This window comes from Varanus komodoensis, unplaced genomic scaffold, assembly GCF_004798865.1.
Source record: "Varanus komodoensis strain SLA01 unplaced genomic scaffold, ASM479886v1 scaffold15, whole genome shotgun sequence".
Lineage (NCBI taxonomy): Eukaryota > Metazoa > Chordata > Lepidosauria > Squamata > Varanidae > Varanus > Varanus komodoensis.
In genome coordinates, this window is record NW_025335440.1 from 22,197,719 (window position 1) to 22,223,601 (window position 25,883).

The window sequence follows — 25,883 nt, forward strand, 5'->3', positions numbered from 1 at the left end:
CAAAATATGTATTTTTGCCTCATCCCCATTATGTCCAACCCTGGTCATCCCTGGAATGCAGCTGCTGAGAGCTTCTCTCAAACTGAATTCTCTCTGCCCTGCTTGGCATATTGCTCCTCATCTAATCAGATTCTGGAGCGTGAGCAAGGCAATGGTTAAACTGGTACCTCCATGCACAGAGCTGGAGAGGGTGCCTGCACAGTAAGAAGCTACAGTGCCTTGGCTGATGAGGTGGGTGGAGGCACCCATAAAGAATATTGTCCTAAACAAGTATTGTGGCTATTTTAAATGGTGAAATTTTCATTTTTAAGCCTTTTAATAGGACCCTGAAGCTGACCCACTAGCCCTCCAAATTCATCTTTTTTTGGTAACATGGTTGGAACCAGAATACCTGGCACAGCACCTCCCCTGACCAGGACCTGCCCGGACGCCAGTGGAGCCCTCCCTCTTGAGCGCCAGCTATGTCTGGAGGGCGGCCTTTCCAGTGCTGGCCCACATGGTGTCAGGTCCGTTATCTTTTTGGTGTCAGGTTAAGACTGTCATCTTTTCCAAAGCATTCAGTGGCACATGGGGGCTTTTATCTTGGTCTAGCCATGTGAAACATTGTTTTAGCCATTCAGATTTAAAGTCTGTTTTAAATTCATATATGGTCATTTTATACTGTTTTCATACTGCAAAATAGAGCTGCCAGGTTGCTGACGGGGACAGGGCGTTATGCTCACATGACTCCAGTCCTCCATCAGCTTCACTGGCTTCCCATTGAAGCCCGGGCCCAATTCAAGGTGTTGATTATGACCTACAAAGCCCTAAACGGCTTGGGTCCTGGCTACCTGCACGAGCGCTTACGTCCGTATATGCCCGACCGCCCTTTGAGATCTGCGGGAGAGTCCCTTCTCCGGGAACCCTCCATGAAAGAAATTAGGAGAGTAAGTACCCGGAGGAGAGCTTTCTCTGCGGTGGCGCCCAACCTATGGAATTCACTCCCCAAAGAGGTCCGCATGGCACCGTCGTTACTGGTTTTTTGGCGCCAGGTAAAGACCTTTTTATTTAAACATCATTTCAATTGTTAAAACATATGATCTGGCCTGGGCAACTTCTTCTTCCTTCTCTTTCTCCTCCTATATTTTTATTTTATACTGATAATTTTAATTTTGTATTTGTAAATCAATGTATTTTTTGTATTGTTATATTTAATGGTAATTTATTATGTACTATTGTATTTCAATGTATTTTATCATGTTGTAAGCCGCCCCGAGGTTTCGGCAAGGGGCGGCATAGAAATGTTATAATAATAATAATAATAATAATAATAATAATAATAATAATAATACTGTGGTTAGTATTTTTTACAAATTGCTGTGAACAGCCTGGAGAACTTCAGCTATTGGGTGGCACGGACATGAAATCATAATGATAATCATAATTGCATGCTCTTATTTTTCACCCATCTTAAAAGGAATTAATGACACGGTATTACTAGATTAAATTCACTACCTTTTGAATTAGATAGCAAGCTTCCTGGTTGAAATAGAACAAAAGAGGTCATTTTTATCCCTGCCCTACTCCATTTGAAAACCTGTTTTTAGGTTTCCTGACAAAATACTACTGTTTATTAATTTTTTTCTAATGTTTAGAGATTCTTTGTAAGTACTTGTTTGGAACCACCTCCAACAAATTTTTGTTTCAGTGCTGAGCCATAAATTACACTGTAAACCTTATTCTTCATCAAAACAACATCGCATTTGCATCAAGCCTATTATCACCATGTTCTGTTGCCTGGATACTATAAATGGGACCGCTAATGCATTTTCAGATGGACATTTAAATTGCAGCAAGCAATCAAGTGACTGTACAGGAAACATATCTAAACAAAGCATTTTTATTGTCTTTTGGCTGGTGAGAGCGGGAAGAACGAGCATCTCCCAAAGAATTGGGGCTTATCTTTGTTACACAGAATCTGTTGTGTTTGGAAAGACCCAACTTACACTTGTTCTCTTTTTTAATCACGCTGCTTCCTTCACCTTATAGCCTCTTGCATTAAAAAATGGCATCCCCCTAATTAGGGATGTTCATGGATGGGGAAGTGTCTTACCTGCCAGCACCCTACCTGCAAACCTGCCCACACATTCACCAGCTACGTACTCCACTGGTGGTGTGTTCTGGCTCTGGATGCAGCTCTCCTTCTCACACTTGCTGAGCCTGTGTCCATCGGGGCACATCACTGGCTGGCCATGGCACCGACAGTTGCGGGCCAGCTCCCTTCGTAACATGCCAGGGCGGCAGCAGGGAGTCCCACACCCTTATGCAGTTTTAGAAGAGGCTGCATGGCACACCCTTTCCTCTGGCTTTTGGTGTGCAGGGCTAGGCAGACACAAATGTAATAGGCCCTCTACTACAAGATTGTTTATTTGATTTATATCCCACCTTTTTCTTTTAAACCACTCAAAGCAGCTTACATATTTCTCCTCTACCTGCTCTCATTCTTACGCCCACAACAACAACCCTTTTTATTTCCCCATCATTTTAATGTTTAATTGGGTTTAACTGGGGTTTTAGTATTTCAGTTGTTGGATGGTGTTGTGTTTTGTTTTATTCTGCTTGTTTTTATTATAAGCCATCCCTTGACACTAGTGGTGGATGGATTAGAAAAGCTTTTAATAAATAAACAAATATAAACAACCCTACAAAGTCAGTTGGGCTGTCTGTGATTGGTCCAAAGCCACCCAGGTGGCTCCAGGGCTGAGCGGAGACTAGAATTCAGGTCACCTGAGTCCCAGTCCCCTGCTCTTCACCACTACGCCACACTGGCTCATCACACAAAATAACAACAAATAGTTACACTTATTTTGCTATGTACAAAAGTTATAAACTATTTTTTATCTAGAAAAGATTCCTGAAGATGGAGGAGCAACAAAGAAAAGAATGAAAGACTTTAAAGTGAAGTTATATCCAGAAAACTGTGGCTGGTAGTTCAGGAAAGCCTTGTTTGAATAAAATGGTCTTTCACGGATGCTGAAAGCAGAGCAAACTCAGCCCCTTCTTGACATGGAGTTGCACAGAGAGGGAGCCCGTCCCTTAAAAGCTCTACGCCAACTGGAAGGTAGATGGCCTGCAGGGCTGCACAAAACCTGAGGGAACACCTGCGCCCAGGCAGACTGACAAGGGAGAAGGCCCACATTCACTGTTTTGCTTTCGTGCCCTTTTAAAATGGAACATCTGCTTCATCTAGCAGCATCGTTTAAACAAAAGCTGTATTAAAGCAGCATACAATGAAGGAACAAAATGTGCATGCGTACAAATTATAGTGCATACCTGCTCCCATGCAAAGACATGTTGATTAAAGTAAAAATGGATCTGCTCATTGGCAATGTTGATACAGAGCTGCTCAAAAGAATTCTTTTTGAAGTTTTCAAAGCCAAAGATGTCAAGAATTCCAATGTTCAGTCCTTCATTACTTCCGCTGAAAAGGCACAACATGGGCATTCTGTTATCGCCTCCCTTGGTTATTCTGCATTAGCTTCAACTCTGCAGCTACTTCAAGGATGCAACTAATATGCCTGAGTTAGCACAGTTGGGAGTGCTATGCGATGGTTTGGGAGACTGACAGATCCAAGCATCCTGTGCTATAGGGGAGTTTGTCAGAGGCCACAAGCCTAATTGCAAGCCCTCGTTTCTGAAAGAGAGGGGGCTGCAGGACAAGTTGTCCTTGCTTCTGGGCAAAGAGTGCTCCTATAGTGTGTAAATATTTGCATATCCCATGGGTAAATTTGCCTTGCAGATCTGCATTTACACAAACAGACTGCCCTGCAGCAACTTATCCGAAGGCAGAAGGCTCTCGCGTTGCGGAACTGGCCTCATCCTGAAAAATAAGGGCTAGCATGAAGCCTGAATAGCATCATACTCATGTCAAACCATTTTAACCAGAAATGAAACTATTTTTTCTTGAATTCAGATAGCATCAGTGATAAAGCAACTGCCTTCTTGCTTTGCTTTCTCTTTTTACCCCAAGTGGCAGAAAGTTCCTTCATAAACCGCTGAGTGAGAAGATGGAAACCTTAGCCGACAGCCATGGTACATTTAAATTTAGAGCCATAGCTGAGTCACACAGTCACTTTGTTCCTGGCCAAATCAATTGAAGTTTACTTTTCAGTGGACTTGAATGCCCGATATAGGCGGGCTGAATCACGAGACATGTGACCCCACTGCAACATCATCCCGAGGGTGTCTTCAAAGGGGAGTTACGTAGGAGGCGGCAAGGCCGTTTGCAAAAGTGGTGTCACACGTTCAAGTGCGCTGGTGTAGGTGTATCCATTTGTAACCATCTGGGAACAATAGATGGCAAAAGAAGAAGGGGATGGCAGAGGATGAGGTGGCTAGATGGAGTCACTGAAGCAGTTGGTGTGAGCTTAGGTGGACTCCTGGGGATGGTGGAGGACAGGAAGGCCTGGAGGAACATTGTCCATGGGGTTGTGATGGGTTGGACATGACTTTGCGACTAACAACAACATTTTATTCCTTTGCTAATTTATGACATGCATAAGTTTTCCATAACATAAACATTCTTTGGGCAACTAACAATAAATAAACATAAACATAGTTTAAATACACACTGGAATAAGTAGAAAAATAAAAAAATAAAGTCAACCATACGACCAAAAGCAGCAGATCATACAGCAGCAAAGCAGAACTTGCAGCAACCCCAAATGAATAGTGAAAGCACAGGGAGAGAGGGCAACTCTCTGGAGGAGCTCCAGGATGTGGGGGTCGCCACCAAGAAGTCCCTCTCTCAAATTCCCACAAACTCTGCCTCTAATTGTGCAGGAGCCAAGAGAAGGGCCTCCTGAGAAGATCTGAAAACCTGGGCAGGCACAGAGAAGGCAGCCTCATATTTCATGTGGCTCCATTCATTCGCTTGTGTGCCTGCTCCCTTATCACAAGATTATCACCACCCAGGAAAGTGTCTGCCCTAACACAGCAGCAATGCACGGCGTGTCCTCAGAGCAGGCCTGCAGGTTGCAAATGATGCGCACGCACAGCTCAAAACAGCGGGCCTGTGGCGGCTGATCCATGCAACTGCTGCGTCTTGCAGAACAGTGCACCGGAGGGGTCACTCTGGTCACAGGCCACATTTCTGCACCCTGTCAATAGTCAAAAGAAACACCTGCTGGACAGGTGATCCACACCATCTTTACAGCCTACTCAGGTATAAGCTATTACATGCTGCTCCAAGCTATTGTCACGTGCTCTTTTTCAATGTGCAAGCCAACTCTTGATGTTCACCTGCTGAGATGCATAGAAGAAGAGGTGATGCACAGAGTGATGGGTGTAGCCAAGACTGTAAATGTAACCCTATGGGGGAGAGAAGGTAAGGCTGAACTGCTTGCACTGCTGGTCTCTAAGCCCAAGAAGCACAGTAGCAAATGAATCATCTGGTAGTCTTGTTCTACTCTGCTTGCTCTAGCACTTTATAGGAGGGCTTAAATTGGAATATGTTACCAGGCTTCAAAATGACTAGTAATCTCTATCACTAAGAAGTGCATTTCCTGGTTACCGAGTTCTCATACAAAAGGCTAAACATCACGGCAAGATACCATTTCCCACAAGAAAAAAATTCCATACCTTAAAAATGTATCTGGCTTTAGCAGTGCATTGATACGGTTGACTATCCAACTAAAAAGCCTCCCGTACAACGCTTTGGCCATGGCATCTCTTACGTCAGTCGCTTTCTCCATGGTGTTGGGTCGTATAATTGTTTCCCCTCGGGTCACCACACAATGAGAGGTTAATGCTTCTTGCAACTCATCTGCCTGAATACAAAGCAAGGAAGCAGCTGGAAAACAAAGACATGGTGTTAATGTCTATCTCTCACACAGATTTGTCAAGGAGAGAAATGCTGCATGGATAGGTTTTGCAAAATCGTACTTCAGTAATGTAGCTTGAGGACATTTGAGGGATGAATTCATAACATGCTGACCCATAGAAGAAGCAGCAAGAAAACAATTAATTAATATACATAGCACTTCTAAGATTCTTGTGTATACTAATAACCAACACAATTATCGATCATTAGCAAAATGGCATCATCCACACAAAAAGGCAGGTGTCAGCAGGCTGGGAGGGACACCAAAAGAGGTATGCAGCAACACAAAACAGAACAAAATGGAAAAGGAACAAGGACTGTAAGAACCGAGGATACTCTAACGGGAACGGAGTGCTGCCTCTCTCTATTCCTCCCCGTCCCCTTCTGTGTGTGTGAGAGGGGAAGGAATTGGAATATGGACTATCTTGCAAGAAGACATTGCTGCCAAGGATATAGGAATACTCTACAGTGCAACATTTTGGTTGCAAGTCCTATTTGTCAACTTGACATTCAAAAAATAAAGGGCTTTATGGGACCTGCTCCAAATGTCTGACACATTCTAAATGATCACAGGTAACATGGGGTATGAAACTCATACCAAAAAGCACTTGGTCTGCAGCATTTAGTATGAGCTGCTCTTTCCCAATCCTTTTTAAGAGCAGCCATATATAAAGCACGTTGCAGTAACCTAAATATGCCCCCAAATCTAGCATAGAAAATGAGTTAAATCCATTGAAAAGTAGTTCTACTGAGATCAGGGAAACTTAATTTAGACATGGCAGGTGCCGTCTCATTTATTTCAGTGTCACTACCCTATATATGTCCAGATCCAATTTATTTTGACCATTTCTATACCAATGAATTGACCAGGACCATACAAGCAATTTCATACATGAAATGCTGGGGAAGGGGAGGTTGACCTTGTGATTCTTCGCAGATGTACTAAGAAGTCAGCTCTGCTAAGTTCTGTGGGACTGACACCCTTGCAAGTGTGCATGGCATTAAAATTTTTGTTTTATTCCTAAACGCTGGATTAGGAGACAGAGGAAGGCTTTACTTAGGAAAGAACATTAAAACCGAGGATCACAAGACAAAAGGGTCTACCTCCATTCCAAGACTTCAGATACTTAACTTTGTATATGGACACACTGTCTGGGGATAATGGGGCTTGTAACTCAACATATCTATAAGATGGCAGCTTGGGGGAGTCTGTCTTAACATGTGAAGGTTGATAAGACTGGAAACAGGATATGAAGAGCTTTACAAGCAACGACAGGCCATTTTGGTGTGACGTGGGTAATTCCACGGTTCATAATTAACTCGACAGTTCATTTAGGAAATGGTCCAATGCAACCTTTCCTGGGAGCAAGACCCATTAAACTGAGCAAGGCTTACTTCCAAGTGGACATGGCTAGGGTTGCCCTGTGAATTACAAACAGCGTTTAATTATTATAAACAGGAAAGAAGCTCACAATTCTCAAGAGGCGTTGGATTGGAAATGATGCTCTTGTCAATCATGTACTCAGTTACCACCGACAAAAATTCAATATTACCAACATTTAAAATAGCAGCAAGGATACTGTATACACTTCCTAGTTCCTGAAAGACAGATGCAGACAAACATTTCAGATTACAGGCTTATAACTGACATGTCAGGCTGTCAATATAGTGCTACCTTTCTTCATTTTAATATTGACTGCGTACCACCAATTAGCATTTTGCCAGTGGTTGCAACCTCCTGAACTGTTTTGGCCAGTGCACCTGGAAAATTTCGGGTTGCATAGCTAAATGTGCAGGGCTATTTATACTACCATCCCTACTGCTAAGTTGACCTCTGGATTCAGTGCAACTCTTTCAGCTCCTTCTTCCTAATGTCGAAGGTGCTTTACTGCTCAACACCTGCCCTGAACAGCAGGGCGTGATTTTTTCTCATTGAGTAGTTCAACTTTATTTACTCTTCAACATATGCACACATGCTACTTTTATACTGCTTAATATCCTAAAATATCTAAGGAGTTTGTAATAGACATGCAATGCAATATAAAACCAATGTAAAACAGTATAAACAGACTAAATAATTAAAAACATTGTGAGACATTACAAGACAGGGAAAGCCAGGGTAAACAAACATGCCAAGAGGTGTTTAAACATCACTACACTTTCTGTCTTGGGAAGGTGTTCCAGAAGGTGGGCACCACGAGCAAAGAAGACCACCTGCTCATTTGTTACCTGGCGGCTCTGTAGTGGCCATGGAGCTTCTAACAAGGCATCTTTGGAAGGAATCAACTAAGTATGTAGAGAGTACACAGTCAAGTATCCGGGCCCTGATTTTAGGGTTTTGTATCCACCTAGCAGTCTCAGTTCCTTCTGCTAATGTCAAAGGTACTTCAGAACCTTTATGGTAGATTGTAAATTTATTTACAATAATATAAATAATGTAAATAAATAAATCTAAATAAATGTAAATTTATTGTGGATAACATGTAGAGGGTCCCCACACTGGATGGGATTGCTAAGCCTTCCAGCAGCTGCTGGGAGCTTAATTTTGGTCCTGATTGTTCTGCAGAAGGAAGAGACATATGATTGCTTTCATGTGCTAGTTAGGATACATTTCCTCCATATCTTCATAGTGAGGGTATACAAGATACATCACTGCATGCTGCATATTGAATAACTATTGCATAATGTCCTGAGCTTTCTATCCACAATAGGAATTTCATGTGATTGTTAACTGGCTCACAACTGAACTACTAAGACCGCTGCCCTGTTCCTTAATGTGACACAAGGAGTTCTTCGCAATGCAGTGGCCCCTACATTTAATTAACTCCTCCTGTTGGACCAAACAGGCCTGAAGCAGCCCAGCTCAATGCCAAGGCTTGCAAAGCCAGCATGGCTGCTCTACTTCCCTGCCCTTCATCCAGTCCTCTGCAGCTACCAGGTTCATTATTAAGGCAAACCTGGTCATATCATAGCTTCTGGAAATGTAACAAAGGTGTTCCCTATTATTCTGAGACTCAGCAATAAGCTATATTGGTAGCAACCTGTTTGGGTCAGTGGGCACATCTGGATTTTTGAGAAAATGCCACGGCACTTTCAAAACATGACTGCCATGCTGGGAATGGCCAGTCAGAAAACACTCATTTTGCAGATGGCAGATTAGTGAGACTAAAAGAAAAGTACCTTGCCCAAAAACCTAAGCAAATGTGAGTGGTTGAGCTTTGAAACACAAAACCACCATTTTGAACCCAAACAAAATGGTGCTAGAGAGAGGCCCTTCATTTTGCACCATGCCAGCCTCCTGATTCAAATAAAAGTGAATTAAAATATATACACTCATATTTAGTCCATAGCAAATCAATGTTTGGTTTTGCTTCTGAATGCAGTATCTTGAGATTTGCACAAACAATTTTTTTGCTGTCGAACCAGAATCCTAAATGAGATTCAGACTTGGAGAGGGCAAGTTAACACAAACCGTAGTTTTCTGCATCTGTAGAAAATGGCAAACTGTGAAGAGAGCACTATTATAAAAAAGACACAGATACTTATAGCTTACTAGTTGAAAACTATTTGTGAAGTTTTTGCACACACCAAATTCTTGGACATTTCTCCACATGCAAGGGTAAAAATGAGGAGGGAACGTTTGAGACTTGCTTCTGCTCATGTTCATAACAACAAACTATCATTTGAAGTTCTGTTTCTTGAGCAGAATGTCCTTCATGCTGCAGGAAAAATGACTCCTGAAGGAGACAGAACCTCAAGCCTTGAGTTCATGTGTGTTTGGGTGCGTGTGTTTGTGTGCGTGGAAAGACAAGGTATAAATCAAATCAATAAATGGCAAAAGAGGTTTATTACAGTAGCAATGGGGCTTTTGGTTGTTCAAAAAGGGGAAAAAAGGAAAGTCACTGACCTAACAGAATTCACTGACCTAATTTGTTTCCTGGCCAAATCCTGTAATATATTTTGCTGCTGTTGCTACTGCTTCTCCTCCTCCTCCTCCCTCTTCTCCTCCTCCTCCACCCCACCCCCCGGTTGCTTCCTTCAAGAAAATTGCCCACAATGTCTATTTCTAAAATTACTCTAGAGATGACTGAAATCATTATGTTGGCTTCTGTCATTGTGCTGCGTTACCTGACATCTTTGTGCCAGCTCCCTGTAACTGCTAAATATGTCTTGACCTGTCTTGCACAGCATGATTACCGTTTCTTCCCAGCAGCTCTTTTCCATTATATATTCTTTTTAAAAATCTGTTTTGCCATGTAGTTTTTAGCTTGATTTTTAAGATACAAAGTAAACCATAAGCTGTGAGTGCATGTACAATAGAACATGCAGCTTATCGATTAAAAGAGTAATTTTCTGAAAAGCTCAGGGGGTTATTTGACTATATAGCAACAAGATTCTGCCCTGGATGCTTTCTAGATGTGGCAGAATTTGAAGGAAATTTAGGCCTGAAGGAGTCATTGCTGCACATTTCATTTTTTCCATGCAGGAGGCTACCATGTATTTTATCCCCACACCTCACTTCATGGGTCTAAACAATTACCTGCAATTAGTAAGAAGGAGGCTGCCAGTGGTGACAAAAGCCCAGCATGGGCTGCAAGCACTTTCCTAGGAGCTCAGGAGAGGGTAACTTACACAAACCAGCATTCTACATGTGGAAACAAAGACTTAAACCTAAAATCAACGTATGAGTTAGCACTTTCTACTTTCTAGAGCCTTCAGCACCAATTTGCTTGGTGAAAAGTCCATAACAAAAATTATATCCCTCTGCACTTGCTAATCTAGTAGGCAAAGGCACACTGCTCCCTTTGCACACATGGCTATGGCTGTAGACGCTTGTCTAGACAGTCACAGGCCTGGTTTAAGTCCCACCTGCAACCAAAGCGATGGGTTCCAAGGCCTTCCTTTGGCCTCGAAGGACTCCCCTTCTTCCCTCTGAGCCAGTGTGCTGCTTCTGGCTGGCTGCAGCTCCCAAATCACATGTGGAGGAAATCCGAGTGGGGCCCCAGCCGATCCTCCTCCCAAGCAGGGGCAAAAGGCGCAGGCGGATGAAGCTGGCTGTGCTTTTTGCATCGCAGAAGATGCGTTTCCTTGCCTCCATGTTCCCCCGCTCCCCCCTGCTCTCTCTGGATGCCTGCAGTCCTCTGAGTTTGATGAGTTACATCAGATGGTGCCCTCAAAGGATTATACAGAGGATGAAAAGAAAGGCAGGACACTAAAAAAACAAATCACTCATCTGACTCCATCTGCGTTGTCCACAATATTTAGGTTTGAAGTTGAGGCAGATGACAAATGATCCAGGGTTTGGAAACACTGCCCTGTGAAGAGAGACTGGGAACTGGGCATGTTAAGTCTTGAGAAGAGAAGACTGAGGGGGGACATGATATCCCTCCATAAGTACCTCAAAGGATGTCACAAAGAGGAAGGTCAAGATCTCTTCTTGCTGATGCCAGAATGTAGGACACAGAATAATTAATTCAAGTTGTGAAAACCCAGGTTCAGGCTGGACGTCAGGAAAAGCTTCCTCACTGTCAGAGCAATACGACAGTGGAACCAGCTGCCTAGAGAGGTGGTGGGCTCTCCCACATTAGGGACATTCAAAAAGAAACTGGACAGCCATCTGAGTGGGATGGTGTAACATGGTGTCCTGCAACAGCAGGGGGTTGGACTTGATGGCCTTCATGGCCCCTTCCAACTTTTCTGTTCTGTGATTCTGTGAAATGGAACACTGTGTAAATCTATCAGTTGCCTCAGCTGTCCCGCCCACGATGCAGCACGGTCTCCCTCCTGAGAGCTGCTCGGCTCCCAGCACAGTGCCTAAAATGAATTTGTTTGCCCAGGCATTTCCCTGACCGCTAGCGTTGTCCACCATGCCTGATTATGATATTACTATTAATTACTATTAATTTGTTATTATTATTTCAGTGGTATTTTAATGGTTTAATCAATCTTTGAAATAAATCCGTATCATCAACAGCAATAAGTTGTTTGGCTTTATGAACATTTAGAGCTGGTTCTAACATGACACCTTTCACAGGATGAACCTTAGAATTATTTTGCTGAACTTTTCACTGCTCCCCCCACCCTGGAAATGTTTCATGCAGGTGACTGGATGTGGACCATTCTTGATCCCTTCTACATCCAACTCTTGAGATCATGTTTGAATAAAACTTGATGACATATTCTAAAATAGCATTTTCATGCATATTCATCTATGATAGGGTTTGCACAACACACCAACCCATTATGGGTTGCATCCCACAATGGATTGTAGAGCCATAAGAACCTTGCAAGGTTGTTCTAGGAGTTGTTGAAACCATGATGGGCTGTTATGGCATCTGAACCCCACAGAACAACCCCATTGTGGGTACCAGGAATGGGCCACCAAGCCACTTGGCAAGACTGGAGAAAAATGTTGCCACCCTTGCCAAATGTGCTTGAGCACCCTCCCAGTGCCAGCATCCTCCCAGTGCCACAACTTGGCGTGGCTGGAGTTGGCTTGCTGCCTTCCCTGCCATGATTGTAAGTAATTTTTGCTCTCCATGGCTTTTCTCCTCCATAGATTTTGGAAGGAAGTAGGAGACAAGTTAGTCCTGCACAGGGATCCCTGGGAGGCCCAAGGGCACGCGCGCACGTGCGAGAGAGAGAGAGAGAGAGAGAGAGAGAGAGAGAGAGAGAGAGAGAAGAAACAAGCGTTCATGAGCCTAATCATCTATTACAGAATGACCAATCGACTGTGGCTTATTGCCATGATGGGTTAGTGTGACACGTGAAAATGCCCAGTGAGATAACTGCCCAAAACAAGCAAGCCCTGTAGAAGCTGCTTCAGTATTCATTTATTCACACATCCTTGCAGAAATTTCCTTTTGTGGCTATCCGCTTTGATATGATATGCCTCAAAAATGCTTTATTAAAAAGTAACAGCAACATGGCAGAAGTTTAGGGCACTCACCTCCATTGTGAAACCAATCACTTTGAAGCACTGCTCAATTAATTCAAACTGGGATTTGTAGAAAGTGTTGTTCATGAAATCTTGTACTGTCCTGAGATGTTCATTTTGTAGATACCTGGGGGAATAAAGGAGTGAGAAAGAGTGTGGAAGTTTTCATATAAGAAAAAGTGACAGTCCACTTAGGTATTTATCTTGGGGGGAAACAAACTCAGAACAGGTAATGAGTTTAGGGTAGCAATGTGTGAGAAATTCAGCCTGGGGGTGTGGACTTTGATATATTTCCTGAGTTCAGCTCTCCAAACTTCAGCCCACTTTCTCTCTGCCCTAAGTCTGCCTTGTGCCCGGAGTTTGCAAGGGTGTCTGGCAGGACGCAGGTCCTAGTGAGTCTGAGGCTGGTTTGTACACAAGTCGCCCACACACAACTATGCAAGTGGGTATCTCCTTCCACACACATGACTTGTGGACTTCATGTGCTGTGTGCAAAGACCTAAGTACTTTGCACCATGAAGTGGTTCACTAGTGTTCCTGAGCATTTGAGGACTTGAACCCACCTTGGCTTGCTTCCTAGGCAGGGCCAAGTACAGGAAAGAAGTCTAGTGACCACAACCGGCAATTTCCGGCCAGATCTTTGCACCACTAGTTTAGTGAAACCCATCACAGTCTAGCACCCTCCTGATAAGTTGGACTCCCGTCATCCCCAGGCAGCATGGGAATGGTATTCTTACTCCCCTTGAGAAATGCAAAACTGGGCACATGCCACATGTGTGGTGGGGGGGAAAAATACAATGCAGACAGAAGCCACTCCTACCTGGGAGGCTTATTTTCAGGCAATTTATAATGAGCCAGTTTTTTCTTTTCTGCCAAGCCAGCATAGATGTAATAGAAAATATGAAAATTCTTCTCTCCTCTGAAAAATGAAAAGCAAAGCAACAAGCCACAATATGGCAGCTATTAACAGAACACCAACATGGAGCCAAGAATGCGTAACATCTGGTTGTCTGCTATGATAAAATGCATGGCAAAAGCATTCTTATTTACACTTCAGCTAATCTTCTAGCCAGTTCTAGGCCTTGCTCCATCAGTCTGTAAGAATTTAGGAAGAAGTGAAAGGTGTGGTCACGGCACAAGATGACAAGCAGAGCAGGAGGCCAGGATTGAAAGCAGATCATGAACAGAAAAAGCATCGCTATGCATTATATTGTGCGTGCAGGTATATTGTGCGTGCATGCACACACATTTCTACAGACTGACACAAGCACTGATCAAGGCTCCATCCAGCACGACTGCCCACAATCCTTTGACCTCAGAGCATCCAGTAGGGGGTAGAAGCTGCACAAATCCAAGGATTCCCTCCATGCTTCCCTTGCCGTTTAAAACCCTTGGCTGCTTCAGTGGCCCAAGTGTTTGAGCCCTGCCTTACATTACGGGAGACCTTTTCTCATTCCCTCCATGCCAGCCCCGCCCTCCTGAACTCGCCTCTCACAGCAGAGGCACTTGTGCCTTCCGAGCTGCATCCAGCATGGAGAGAACCTGGTCCTCAGTGTTCCTGTGCCCACCTAGACAGCATTTAACAGCCACAGAATCGCACCCATAAAGGATTTTATTTTCTGTTTTAAAGAAAAACAACTCTCTGTATCTAAATCTTATACGTAAGCTATGCTTCTAACTTTGACCCAGTACAGATGAATGCCTATTGTTCCTATTACTCCTGTTGTACATTGTTGCTATGGGACAACCTTCCCCACCCTTCCACCTCCTCCCAAGCAATCAGGACAAAAAGCTGTCTAACCAACATCTCTATTATGTTAAAGCTGGCCAGCTAGGCTGGCTTTGTGATGCAAGAATACTGCAGCAGCCATTAACAAAAGGCACTAGTGACTTTGACTACTAGTCATTAGGGAAATGTAGCTTCATGATACAAAGTTGATTCCAAACTAAATACTCATTCCAAACTAAATACTCGTCCTCCCAGAGAAAAGCAAAAGGAACCGTCTCCACCTTCAGGGAGGTTCCTGCTGCTGCTGGGCCAATAACTGAGAACATCTGATGCTTCTCAATTGCTTGGCCATTTTTCCTTACCCTGTACAACTGGGCTGAAGATGTATAGTCATTTCTGACCATTTCTGAATGCTCAACCACATAACTTATTTTATTTATGTATTTATTTTTCGATTTGTATCCTGCCTTTTTCCTACAAAGGGCTCAAAGCAGCTTACATCATTCTCCTCCTCCATCTTATCCCCACAACAACAACCCTGTGAGGTAGGTTGGGCTGAGAGTCTGTGACTGGCCCAAAGTCACCCAGTTGGCTCCATGGCTGAGCGGGGACTAGAACCCAGATCGCCTGAGTCCCAGTCCCATGCTTTTCACCACTACACCACACTGGCTCTCCACTTGAAACTGTACGGTTCCCCAAGCTGCCTGCCTTAGTCGAAATCTCAGCTAAGCATTTCAGGATGCCACTTCTTCCAGTTCTGATTCTGAATCTGACACAGCAACTTTGAAGGCTGCATTGTCTAAGAAGGGGGCCTTCAACTGCAGTGATTCCCTTAATCAGAGTCACACCTAACAAGCGCAATAGATAGCAACCATCAGTGTTACTTGGGATGAACGCTCTACCATGCTTGCCTCATACATTTCAACAAGTCAGTCCTCATTTTGTGGCCGCTAGAAAAATCATTGAGGAAATAACTTCACCGTTCAGTGGTGTACACAATGCAATTTAAGTGGCCTTGTGCCCTTGCTACAGCCAATCCCACCAGCTGGCCACATGCAGGTAATGCAGAGCACCCTTGCTATTCATCCGAACTAAACCCCAATTTAACACTTTCCCGCCCTCTTCTCTGAAAGTGCCCCCTTTGTTCTCCCTCTACTTACACAGCTTGATGTATGACTCTAGATTTTTCTAGAAGATATTCTGAAATCTGAGCGCTTACAACAGTTCCAGTGGAAGTGAATTTCATTTCTAGATATTTCCCAAATCTGCTGGAATTATCATTTATTATAGTGCCTGCATTTCCAAAAGCCTCCAGCAGATTGTTGACCTGGAGAATCTTTTCTTGAAGAGTTCTATTATTCGCCTGGGTAAACATTAAAAACAGATGGAGAACTTTCAAAAAATGCAATTTCTGTATACAACCAGGAGTAAGAATTGTCTTCTGCCCCACAATAGGTGATCCATTTTTTGGTAACCCTCCTGGTTCTATGATCACCATGATAATAGCTAGCATCAATAACTCAGAGAAAATAAGCTCTAATGCACATGTTAACTTTATACATGAGGGATCTCATTCATTTAAACTCTCAATATAGGATACCTCAGATGAGTTTGGAGACTTTTACAGATTCAAAATAATTATGCCTCATTAGGGAAGGATAAACCAGTCATTCTTGGTGTCTCTCAGTTAATTGTTTTCCTAAGATTAAGGTTCATCCTGAATTTTAAGAATATTTGTCCTGAACTTTGAGTCTTTAAAAGTTTAGTTTTTTAAAATGTGTACACATTTTGTGTGCAGTTTTCCAAATGCACATATTTTTGAATACAATGTTTCCAAATATACATTTTTGTAACTTTTTTTTCAATATAGTGCATTTTGAAAAGTAATTTTTACCAACACGTGAAATTTGGTGCACACCTACCCTTGTTAGTCACACGTGTATGTACCCTTTAATTGGAGAATTTCATTGCAAAATTTGTACAAGTGTGAATTTCAAAGGTAAGCCCAGTTTTGATTAACATATTGGTTCAAAAGTGCAAAATAAGGTGAGTTTGCATTAAAAGGTGAACTGAGTATATTTCCTTCCTATAGCTGTGGAGCAGAGAAACTTTTGGAGGGGCTGCGAGCCAAAACATTTTTCACAACTAGGCTTAGAAGTTCTCTTACCCTTCCAAGGACAGTCAACTGTTGAACCAGAAGATGGGCACTCTGGGTCTTTCCCGCTCCACTTTCTCCCGAAATGACAATACACTGCAGAGGAGAGCCAGAGACCATGCCTAGAATTACCTTGCTTCACAACTGAAGGGAGGATCAAATTTGGCCTTTTAGAACAAGGTCATTACCTGGTCTGAATTATATGTGACCATGGATTGGTACGCAATATCAGCCACGGCAAAAATGTGAGGGGGGTTGGCAGTCCGTTTGGCCCCAATGTACAGTTTGGAGTGCTGAAGGTAGGAGCACAGAAACATCATTGTCTCCATTCGTTCATGTTCTCCTCTTGCATTTCTGGTCTCCTAAGATAGACCAGTTCTGAGTACTGGCATTGCCCAAAGTTGTAATTACCTGGACCAGAATACTAATTTGCCTATTCCAGTCTTCCCTAACTTGGCACCTTCTAGATAGGTTGGACTGCAACTCCCATCATCCTGCAGCCAGCATGGTTACTGATCTGGCCTATTCAGCTTGAATGCAGCATGAATCAAACATTTGTCTTGTAAGCTCTTCTACTTGGAACGGGAAATGAGATCTTGCACACACACCATATATTAGCTTCAGTCTACGTTTAGCTGAATCCCTGGACATCAATCACTGCTCTGGCAGAACTAAGCAAACCTCCCAAAGGAGGACTGCTAAGGCTGGAGGGACACATGGGCAAGCCCAGTGAAGTCCACAGCCCTAGGGGAGACGCTGTGCAGCTCTGAGCTTGGCTGACCAAGCTCTGGGAAGCCTCCCAACCCAAACAGCCCATGGCATATGGAAAGGCTTTTATTACAGGCTCGGCTAGTTATTCCCCCTGGGCAATGTTTTCTTGACCTCTTCAGTGTACAGTGAGGAGAGAAAGCTTCCCCCTCAAATGCCTCAGAGCTTAGTACAAATGTGGCAGCCTTTCAAAATTTCACGCCAAATAGAAGCTTTTATTTTCACACCTGGGTAGCATAAAGGTCTAAGTTCCGAAAAGGGTTGACTGCTATGAGAATGTCTCCTACGTAGGTGTAGATCTGATCCCTCGCATAGCTCTTTTGCAGTTGCTCCGTTACTGTATTCTGGAAGACAGACAGACAGACAGACAGACAGACCCATTTATGTATTTGCATGCATCTTGACTTTGTACATCTATCAGAAACATTACCTCAAAAGCCAGCATTCTGAATTAGAAATCGTGTCAACACTACTAGGGCTAAAATTGCAGACAGGCTATGTGTGAGAATGCACATTCCACCCCCAAGTACCCCTGAACCCTTGGCCACATCACAGATTTTAGCATGTTTGGTACAAATCTGAAAAGGGGCTTATAAGTCCTGTCCTATTAGGGTTTCTGGTTGTGGGAGCTTTGCAAGCACATTTAACCTAACACAGTTGTGAGATCTTTTCAGATCATCGTTCTGAATGATGTAGTTTGGAGTGTGTGTTCGGACACCATTTTCACTTTAGACCTACTTGTATTGCAGCTGAACACCTGGAGCAGGTTTATTATGCTCCCTTATCTTCAGTTCTGTGCAACAACACTTACGGCACTCTTTGTTCATGTGTAACACAAAAACTACGCAAAAGTCTGAAGGGGGAACTATCAGCACCTGCATAGACTCTTCCCTGCACCTGGAACTCCTGATAATGTGGAGACGGCAAGAAGCAAAGGGATCCCCTTTCTAGACCTCCACCAGTTCCAGGAAGTGCAAAAGAACACAGGGAGGTACATGAGAGGACAGTGCTGACAATGGACCAGGACCACTCCCCTCTGCTTGCATGAGTGCCAGCCCATTCACGCTCCCCCTGTGCATTCACATGTGGTCAATATATGTCTTACCTCATCTAATACTTCCAAGGTTGCCAGATCGTCTACATCCTCCTGGTTTGCAACTGGAGAACGACTGTAATTCCCCTTTTTAGTATGAATACGCTCAAATCTGTACAAGAAAAGAAAAATTGGGGGAATATAAGCACACAGAAAGAAATCCATAAATAAAGTGGTTGTCTACTGCCTGGGGAGTGCTGTGTGGGATTATTGGGTATGGTTTAGAAATCCAATGAAAAAATAAACTGCTTTTGATTAATTATAAGGGAATAAACAAAAGGAATGTTCTCTTTGGGCAGGTCTGCGCATTAGAGTAACGCGCCCTGGAAATAAGCTGTGGTGGGTTGGTTATTGTGGGACAATGTATGATCGACCTCACTATGGGCTATTCTCTTCTCATTCCCTCCAGAAGGTCTATGACAGTGGTGGCGAACCTATGGCATGCGTGGCCCAGCAGGCACACACAGCCCTCTCTGTCGGCACGCGAGCCAAGTCGCCCCAGCATCGCCCCAGCAGCCGAGCATCGGATAACAGCACACACAGGGGCCGTGAGCACGCTCGGAAAGGAGTAGCGGCACCAGGCAATGACGTCACAAGCTGAGACTCATTAGCAGTGACTAGTCCGAGCTTTCGCATGGCCAGTCAGTGTGCTGCCAAGGAAAGATAGATAGATAGATAGATAGATAGATAGATAGATAGATAGATAGATATGCCTGGACTGGCTGTGAGTCGTTTTTTCTAAACTTAAACATCAGTTTTCAGGTTTTATTATAGTGTTGGCACTTTGTGATAAATAAGTGGGTTTTGGGTTGCAGTTTGGACACTCGGTCTCTAAAAGGTTCACCATCACTGGTTTATGTAGACTCCCCTATCTAAACTATGGCTTCTAAACTATGAGGCGTTCACTGTGAAGGGGGGAAAGGTTCCTACCCCCCTTGGCTTTAGTTTGACTTGACAGCCCTTCCTTTGACAACTGTTACATTAAAGCAAAGTGAATAAAAATCCTACTTGGAATCACTCTGGGTTTAGCTGGTACCTGCTACACTTTGACAGCAGGGAGCCCCTGGGGCATTGCTCAAGTGTAGCTTCCCATTTGCAGATGATGGAACTGCACAGCCCCACAGGTGAACGAACCCAACTCAAAAAGATAAAAATAAAAACACAAAACAAAAGTCTGCGCATCTTTGGGATGGGAAAAAATGGTGCCAGTCCCTCCAGTCTACTGCCTCCTTTGCCACTGCCAGTGGTGTGGACAAGACTGCCAATTGATTTAATTGCACAACACCCTGAATATTCGCACTTTCACCCTCTATAGTTCCAGCAGTAATCTACTAAAATCCACTGCCCGATTACATCACTTAGAGTGCAAGCCTAAGGGATTGCCACTGGACAGCCAAAGGGCTCCAAATTCAGTGGCATCTTTCCATCTGATACCACATGACACAAGCCAGAAAACGTGGGAGAAGGGTGGAGGTGAGAATGCCTCCCTCCTTTCCTTTGTTTTCAGTTAGATGAGCTTCTCACTTTGTCTATTTGACCTACCTTGTAGGTGGGATGCTTTAGGATCCTAAAAGTCCTGGGCTCTCCTCATCCCTTCCTTCCCAACATCCCTCTCCCCTTTTCTTCTCCCCAAACCCTTCCAATGTTGCCATTACAATTTCAAAAGAGCAACCACCACAATGCTTTCTGCAGTGGCTGCAAAGGGGATGGATCTGATTTTGGACGCCCTCTCTCAACAGAATCCATGGCCTCCAAAGGTGAGGCAGCTCTCAGCTGCATCCCAGGGCTGCTTGCTTAAGTAAATGTGCAGTTCTTCACAATGATATTAGCAGTGCTTTTCCTAGCAACTAGATCACAGTCATGTGCTTTGATCTCTATCAGACTAAACAAGGTAACCTGTTTTTCAAAGTGCTATACCAAAAATGTCCTGTTAGAATGAAATGGAGACCAATAAGTATATTGGTTTAATGATGTAAGCTGCTTTGACTTTTTAAACAATAAAAAGGTGGGATATAAATCTAACAAATACATAAATTCTAAACATTTGTACCTCTATGTCTGTGGACATTTTTCACATTAAATTGGTTTGCTTTCCCCATATGAATCTACATCATTCAGCATGTACAAAATGTACACAAAATTATGCATGGTGTGGAAAAAATGGCTAGCAAGGAAAATTTCTCACAACAAGAACACAGAGTCTTCCAAGGAAGCTGAATGACAAGCATTTTGGGAAAGATAAAATGAAGCACATAGCTAAAATAGGGAACTGGCTGCCACAAGAAGTAGTAATGGCTGCAATTTGGGGAGCTTTCAAAGGGAATTAGACAGCTCATGGAGGGTAAAGCTAACAATGGTACTTGAGCAGAGGCCTGTATTTTATCTCCAGTATCAGAGGAGGTTTGCTCTTATATCAGCTGCTGAGGATGTGAACAGGAGGGTGCTTTTGCATTCTTGTCCTTTTGTGGACTTCTCAAAGCATCGAGCAGGCCACTGTGTGGTCTGGCTCTCCACAGCCATTTTTGCACCAGGAATCAAACCCCCAGTGGGTCTTGTACTGCTCACTTGAGAAAGACATTCAAGCTGTCCTCTGCCACCAGCCAGCAAGGCCAAAGGAAGGAACCCCATACCAACACAAGCCTTTCATCATAGCAATGGGACTAGAATAGTCCGTGGTTGTTCCTGGTCAGACTTCCAGGTCAGACTTACTCGATCATCCACCTTTCCCTTGTTCCAGCCTCACAGTTCCACAAGATCCACATTCGATTCATGTTTTCCCCAACAGTATAAAAAAAATTCCTCGGTGTTCTAGGTGTGAAATGGCACTGGGCAACCATCTGGGAGGGGTGGTTAAGTTGGACCTGATAACACTTTGCCCCCTTCCAACACTACTAGTCTATGATTCCCTGACACATGGCAACACTCCGTAAGTCTAAGGAAAGTCATGGTATGGCATCATATAGGTATGCTGGGAAATACTCCATGCTTTGAGCATCACTGGGTAGCATAACGTTTTTGGATCAGGTTTCAGGCATTTCAATAAGCAAATTACACTGGGCCTTTACACTGGGCCTTCTACTGTTGAAGCAATTTGTTTGGCAGCACTTTCCATGAAAGGTCACCCTCCTTCATACACATGCCCTCTTTCAGGGTGACTTTGACCAAGTCTTTGCATGTAGGCTATGAATGACAGATGCAAAAAACTGACATGTTATTTTTTCTCCTCGCCCAAGGAACCCTGGAGCCAACTTGTCATTCTCTGTTCCCGATGTTAACTCTTACACACCACAAGCTATTTTTACCCCGTTGCCAAATATAGAGAAATGTGTGGCTAGAAGGACTGCTAGGGAGTCTCACATTCAGCCTACAGGGTTTAGCGGTGGCTGAAATGGGAGAAAGATAAAATAAGCTGAGACACCAGGCCAGTCATCTGCTTCTCCAGCTGCATTTTTCCTGTTATGGATCTGTCTTCCAAACACCCTGCTTCATTTCCTCCCATGCAACCACTAATGTTTTTCATGTATACATGTATATGTGTATGTGTTGTTATACTATGTAGGTTTATATACATTCACACACACACTTCTAGAAGGAAATCTAAGTCCATATACTGATTATCTTATGGACAGATGGAGAATACGACAGTTTACATTCCTCCCCAAGTGATGTATATAGAAGAGACAGATATGAGAACACTGTGGTATTTTGCCTATTTCAGAGTCAAAGGGCACAGACCCCTTCAAGGCAAGTAATGCTGCTTCACTTCTTTAGCCCCCGAAGTGATCAAAAAAATTAGTTCTCCTATCTGACATCAGTGGATGTCTTTTCTTTGACCAGCATGCTCATGGGTGCTAGAAACAGAAATATCTGTATTTACCCATTGTTCTCATTTCACCAGTGAAATTATTATTCTTAGTATTCGCTGCAGACATTCAGTTCCACAGGCAGTTTCAAGATCCTGACAGGCTGCTTCATCAAGGCGACGTTCTCCACAGAATGACTCAAGACAGTTATTGTTTTTGCTCATTTTCTCCCCACCCCCAGCTGCCTACCTCGTCCCTGTCTCTCAGTCAAAGCAAATGGAGGTCACTGGAGCTCTTTTGGTCCAATTGTTCGAATGCACAAATGCGATTTTTGATGGCTCTCAAAATAGCATGGAAAATGGCAACTCCTAGGTAATTTCTTGTCATTTGTAAGGTAATTAGAACAGTTCATCTGACAGGGAAAATTACTAGATCAGTTAAGCAATTACTATTTGGTGTTATGAAAGAAAAGGCAAGAAAACACAAAAAAGCACACCTTGGAGATTAAAATAAGGATTAAAAACATGGTCGTGATTCTAGCTGATGCAGCTGCTAGGCTTCACAGAGAGAGTTGTGAGTGTGGGGGTAGCGGTGGGGGTGGTAAAGAACCCCTTTTGTAGCACTTGACAAAGGGAGGAGCTGACGTCTTAACACTCTCCTTTGGGGAAAATATCCCGTGACATATTAACATGCCATTCTAAGGAAACCTATTTGGTACCAGTACCTTCCCTTAATTTTATTTTTATCATATTTATATCCTGTCTTTTTTCCTTTAAAAGAACTCAAGGCAGCTTACATAATTCTCCTCTCAGTCTTATACAACGCTTAGCTTTATACAACCCAACCACCCTGTGAGATAAGTTGGGATGAGAGTCTGTGACTGGCCCAAAGCCACCCAGGGAGCTCCATGACTGAACAGAGACTGGAACTAGATCTCCTTAGTCCAAGTCCCACACTCTTAACCACTACACCACACTGGCTCTCAATAATCCACGTACCTAGAAGGATGACTTCCTATTCTTGAATGAAATGGTCAACACCTACGGATGAGTGAATCTGTTAAGTTCAGTCTCATTTGTTCCCAGTTTTCTACCAATATACTCATCCGACTCACATCAGGATATGAGGCTTTCTCCCAGCCATACTGAAAGTCGTGTATTTTTGTTTACTTCTTCCAAAATGGATGCATTTTTGTACATGTGTGTCTTTGTGTACATTTTTGAAAGGTACTTATTTTTCTGTGGGCATGCTTCAAATATACATTTTTTATTTTTTTTGGGAGGGGACAAAATTCTTTGCAACTTCAGAATGGATTTCCTTCCATGGATTGCATTCTGAAGGTGTGAATGGGTTTTTCCCACATAAAAATGTGAACACAACAAATTATACAGTCATCCATACTAAAGCACGGAAAAGTTTATCATCTGTGAACATTTTATGTGCATTCAAATTTTAACGGCCATATTCATAATGATTTCAATGATAAAGGCAATTTTAAGCATAAAAAATAGAAAAGAAAAATCAAATGAGCCAATGCTAAAGCACCACAGAAGGAGTACAGGACATGGAGAAATTATTTGTTTTACTCAAGTTGATCTAGAATGCTAAGAATAATTTTATTTGCAGAAACCTCATGACTGGGTTTTGCTTTCCTAAAACAAGACATATTAGGTTTAGGTGCAGAAACCGGAAGGTTCCCTGGCCTTTCCTATTAAAAGAATTAGGCAGCAGACAATACGAAAGACTTCCATGGAGGCAGCAGAGAGCAACTACCAGTCAAAGCAGACAATACTGGAGTATGTTGAAAAATGTTGTGACCTAGCTCTAGGTAGTTTTTGTTGTTGTTGTTTCTATAGTCCCCCACCAGCTCCCAGTTGACTTATAAACCTGAAAGTTCCCCTTGCCATTTTACCAGAACCATTTGATTTGTTAACACATCAGGTATCCCTTAGTAATTTGGAGCTGGCTATGGAGGGTTTGTGCTTGGTGTAGCAACCTAACCTGGATTCTTCAAAATCTCTGTATCGATCATTCTAAAACTGCATACAGATTCTCTAGAGATCAGTAAACAATTTCTGGCTCCCCATACTTTATCTAGAAAGCCCACATTACCATAAGAATTGGAATCAATATAGTATTTAGGTTCACCCATGCCACCTATATCATGCTATATAAGAGTATGGACTCCTGCTTGGCTAATCAGGGCTCTAGAGGAAATGAGAAGAAATGGTTTCAACATGGGGGAGTATTATTGCCTCCAGGACTCTTAACTGGAATCTCTCCCTCTTCCTCAGCTGCTTCTTCAGACTTTCCATCTGTTTCCCAGCAACCTCTATATCCAATGATGGTACAACACAGCCAGGACTCTTTCTGCATTCTAATTTTTCCCTTCTTGTGCCTTGGCTGAGATGGCCAAGCCAAAACCAATGGTTTCCAAGAACCTGCTCCTCATTTCGTCTCTGTTCACATGTCATAGTGCTGCCTGAATTCAAGGCAATCCCATGACCCTTTGATGACTTCCCCTTATTAAAGGCTGTTACCACTGGACTGCAAGGCGATCAAACCGGTCAGTCCTAGAGGAGATCAACCCTGACTGCTCTTTAGAAGGCCAGATACTGAAGGTGGAACTCAAATACTTTGGCCACCTAATGAGAAGGAAGGGCTCCCTGGAGAAGAGCCTAATGCTGGGAACAATTGAAGGCAAAAGAAGAAGGGGACGGCAGAGAATGAGGTGGCTGGATGGAGTCACTGAAGCAGTCGGCGTGAGCTTAAGTGGACTCCGGGGGATGGTGGAGGACAGGAAGGCCTGGAGGAATGTTGTCCATGGGGTTGCGATGGGTCAGACACAACTTCGCGACCACAACATCACTGGAGAGGAGGTCTTACATCTTCATCAACACAAGCTGCAAAGCAAGCTTTGATGGCATCTCTCTTTGCATCTGCCTTTTATTACAGCACTTCTTTAACAACCCACACAGCTTTCAGGTGTGCCTACACATCTATTGTATAGGCATCATTTCTTGAGAGTTATGTCACTTTGTGAACTCATAGCTTGGAAAAGTTGCTCAGAAGTACTTATTCATAAATTAGCTAAATAAATAAGGAGAGGCAGGTTGATGTCAAATGGTCTGAGCATCTTTATTACTGGATGGAAGTAGTCTTTATTACTACCCCTATTACTGCCTGCCACCCAGATCTGACATTTTGTGTCACTGGTTTTAGTTAATAATAGTGCAAAGTACAGTTGTATTATTGATCCCCAGGACAACTAGCTGCCATTGTCTATTGCTCTGTAAGGTTAGCTGGAGTCCATAAACCACATTTCTTTCTCCTCAAATGAATGTATGCTGCACCAGAAGGTAAAGGGGCAGGAGTCTTTCTTTTGTCCGGGGTGCAGGCAACCTGTGGCACATCAGAAGTTGTTGGACTCCAACTTGAATGATCACAAACCACTGTTGTAATGACAGGAGTTGGGAGCTCAACAATAACTGGAGAGCTGCAGAGTACCCACCCCTGTGTTAGTCAGTTAGTGGCTACA

The 25,883-nt window shown here is 43.3% G+C and overlaps 1 protein-coding gene across 2 annotated transcripts in view; it reads right to left on the reverse strand.

The window, feature by feature from the left end:
• The window catches only part of MYO3A (myosin IIIA), a 105,160-nt gene that overhangs the window by 40,890 nt on the left and 38,387 nt on the right, over positions 1 to 25,883 (reverse strand). For both annotated transcript variants that reach the window (XM_044425270.1, XM_044425271.1), the window contains 10 exons: positions 18,555 to 18,654; positions 17,677 to 17,793; positions 16,870 to 16,974; positions 16,694 to 16,777; positions 15,687 to 15,889; positions 13,618 to 13,716; positions 12,810 to 12,924; positions 7,333 to 7,459; positions 5,620 to 5,830; positions 3,313 to 3,460 (listed from right to left, as the gene is read on the reverse strand). In XM_044425270.1, coding sequence (XP_044281205.1) covers positions 3,313 to 3,460; positions 5,620 to 5,830; positions 7,333 to 7,459; positions 12,810 to 12,924; positions 13,618 to 13,716; positions 15,687 to 15,889; positions 16,694 to 16,777; positions 16,870 to 16,974; positions 17,677 to 17,793; positions 18,555 to 18,654 — 1,309 coding nt within the window. The remainder of the gene's footprint in view (positions 1 to 3,312; positions 3,461 to 5,619; positions 5,831 to 7,332; positions 7,460 to 12,809; positions 12,925 to 13,617; positions 13,717 to 15,686; positions 15,890 to 16,693; positions 16,778 to 16,869; positions 16,975 to 17,676; positions 17,794 to 18,554; positions 18,655 to 25,883) is intronic.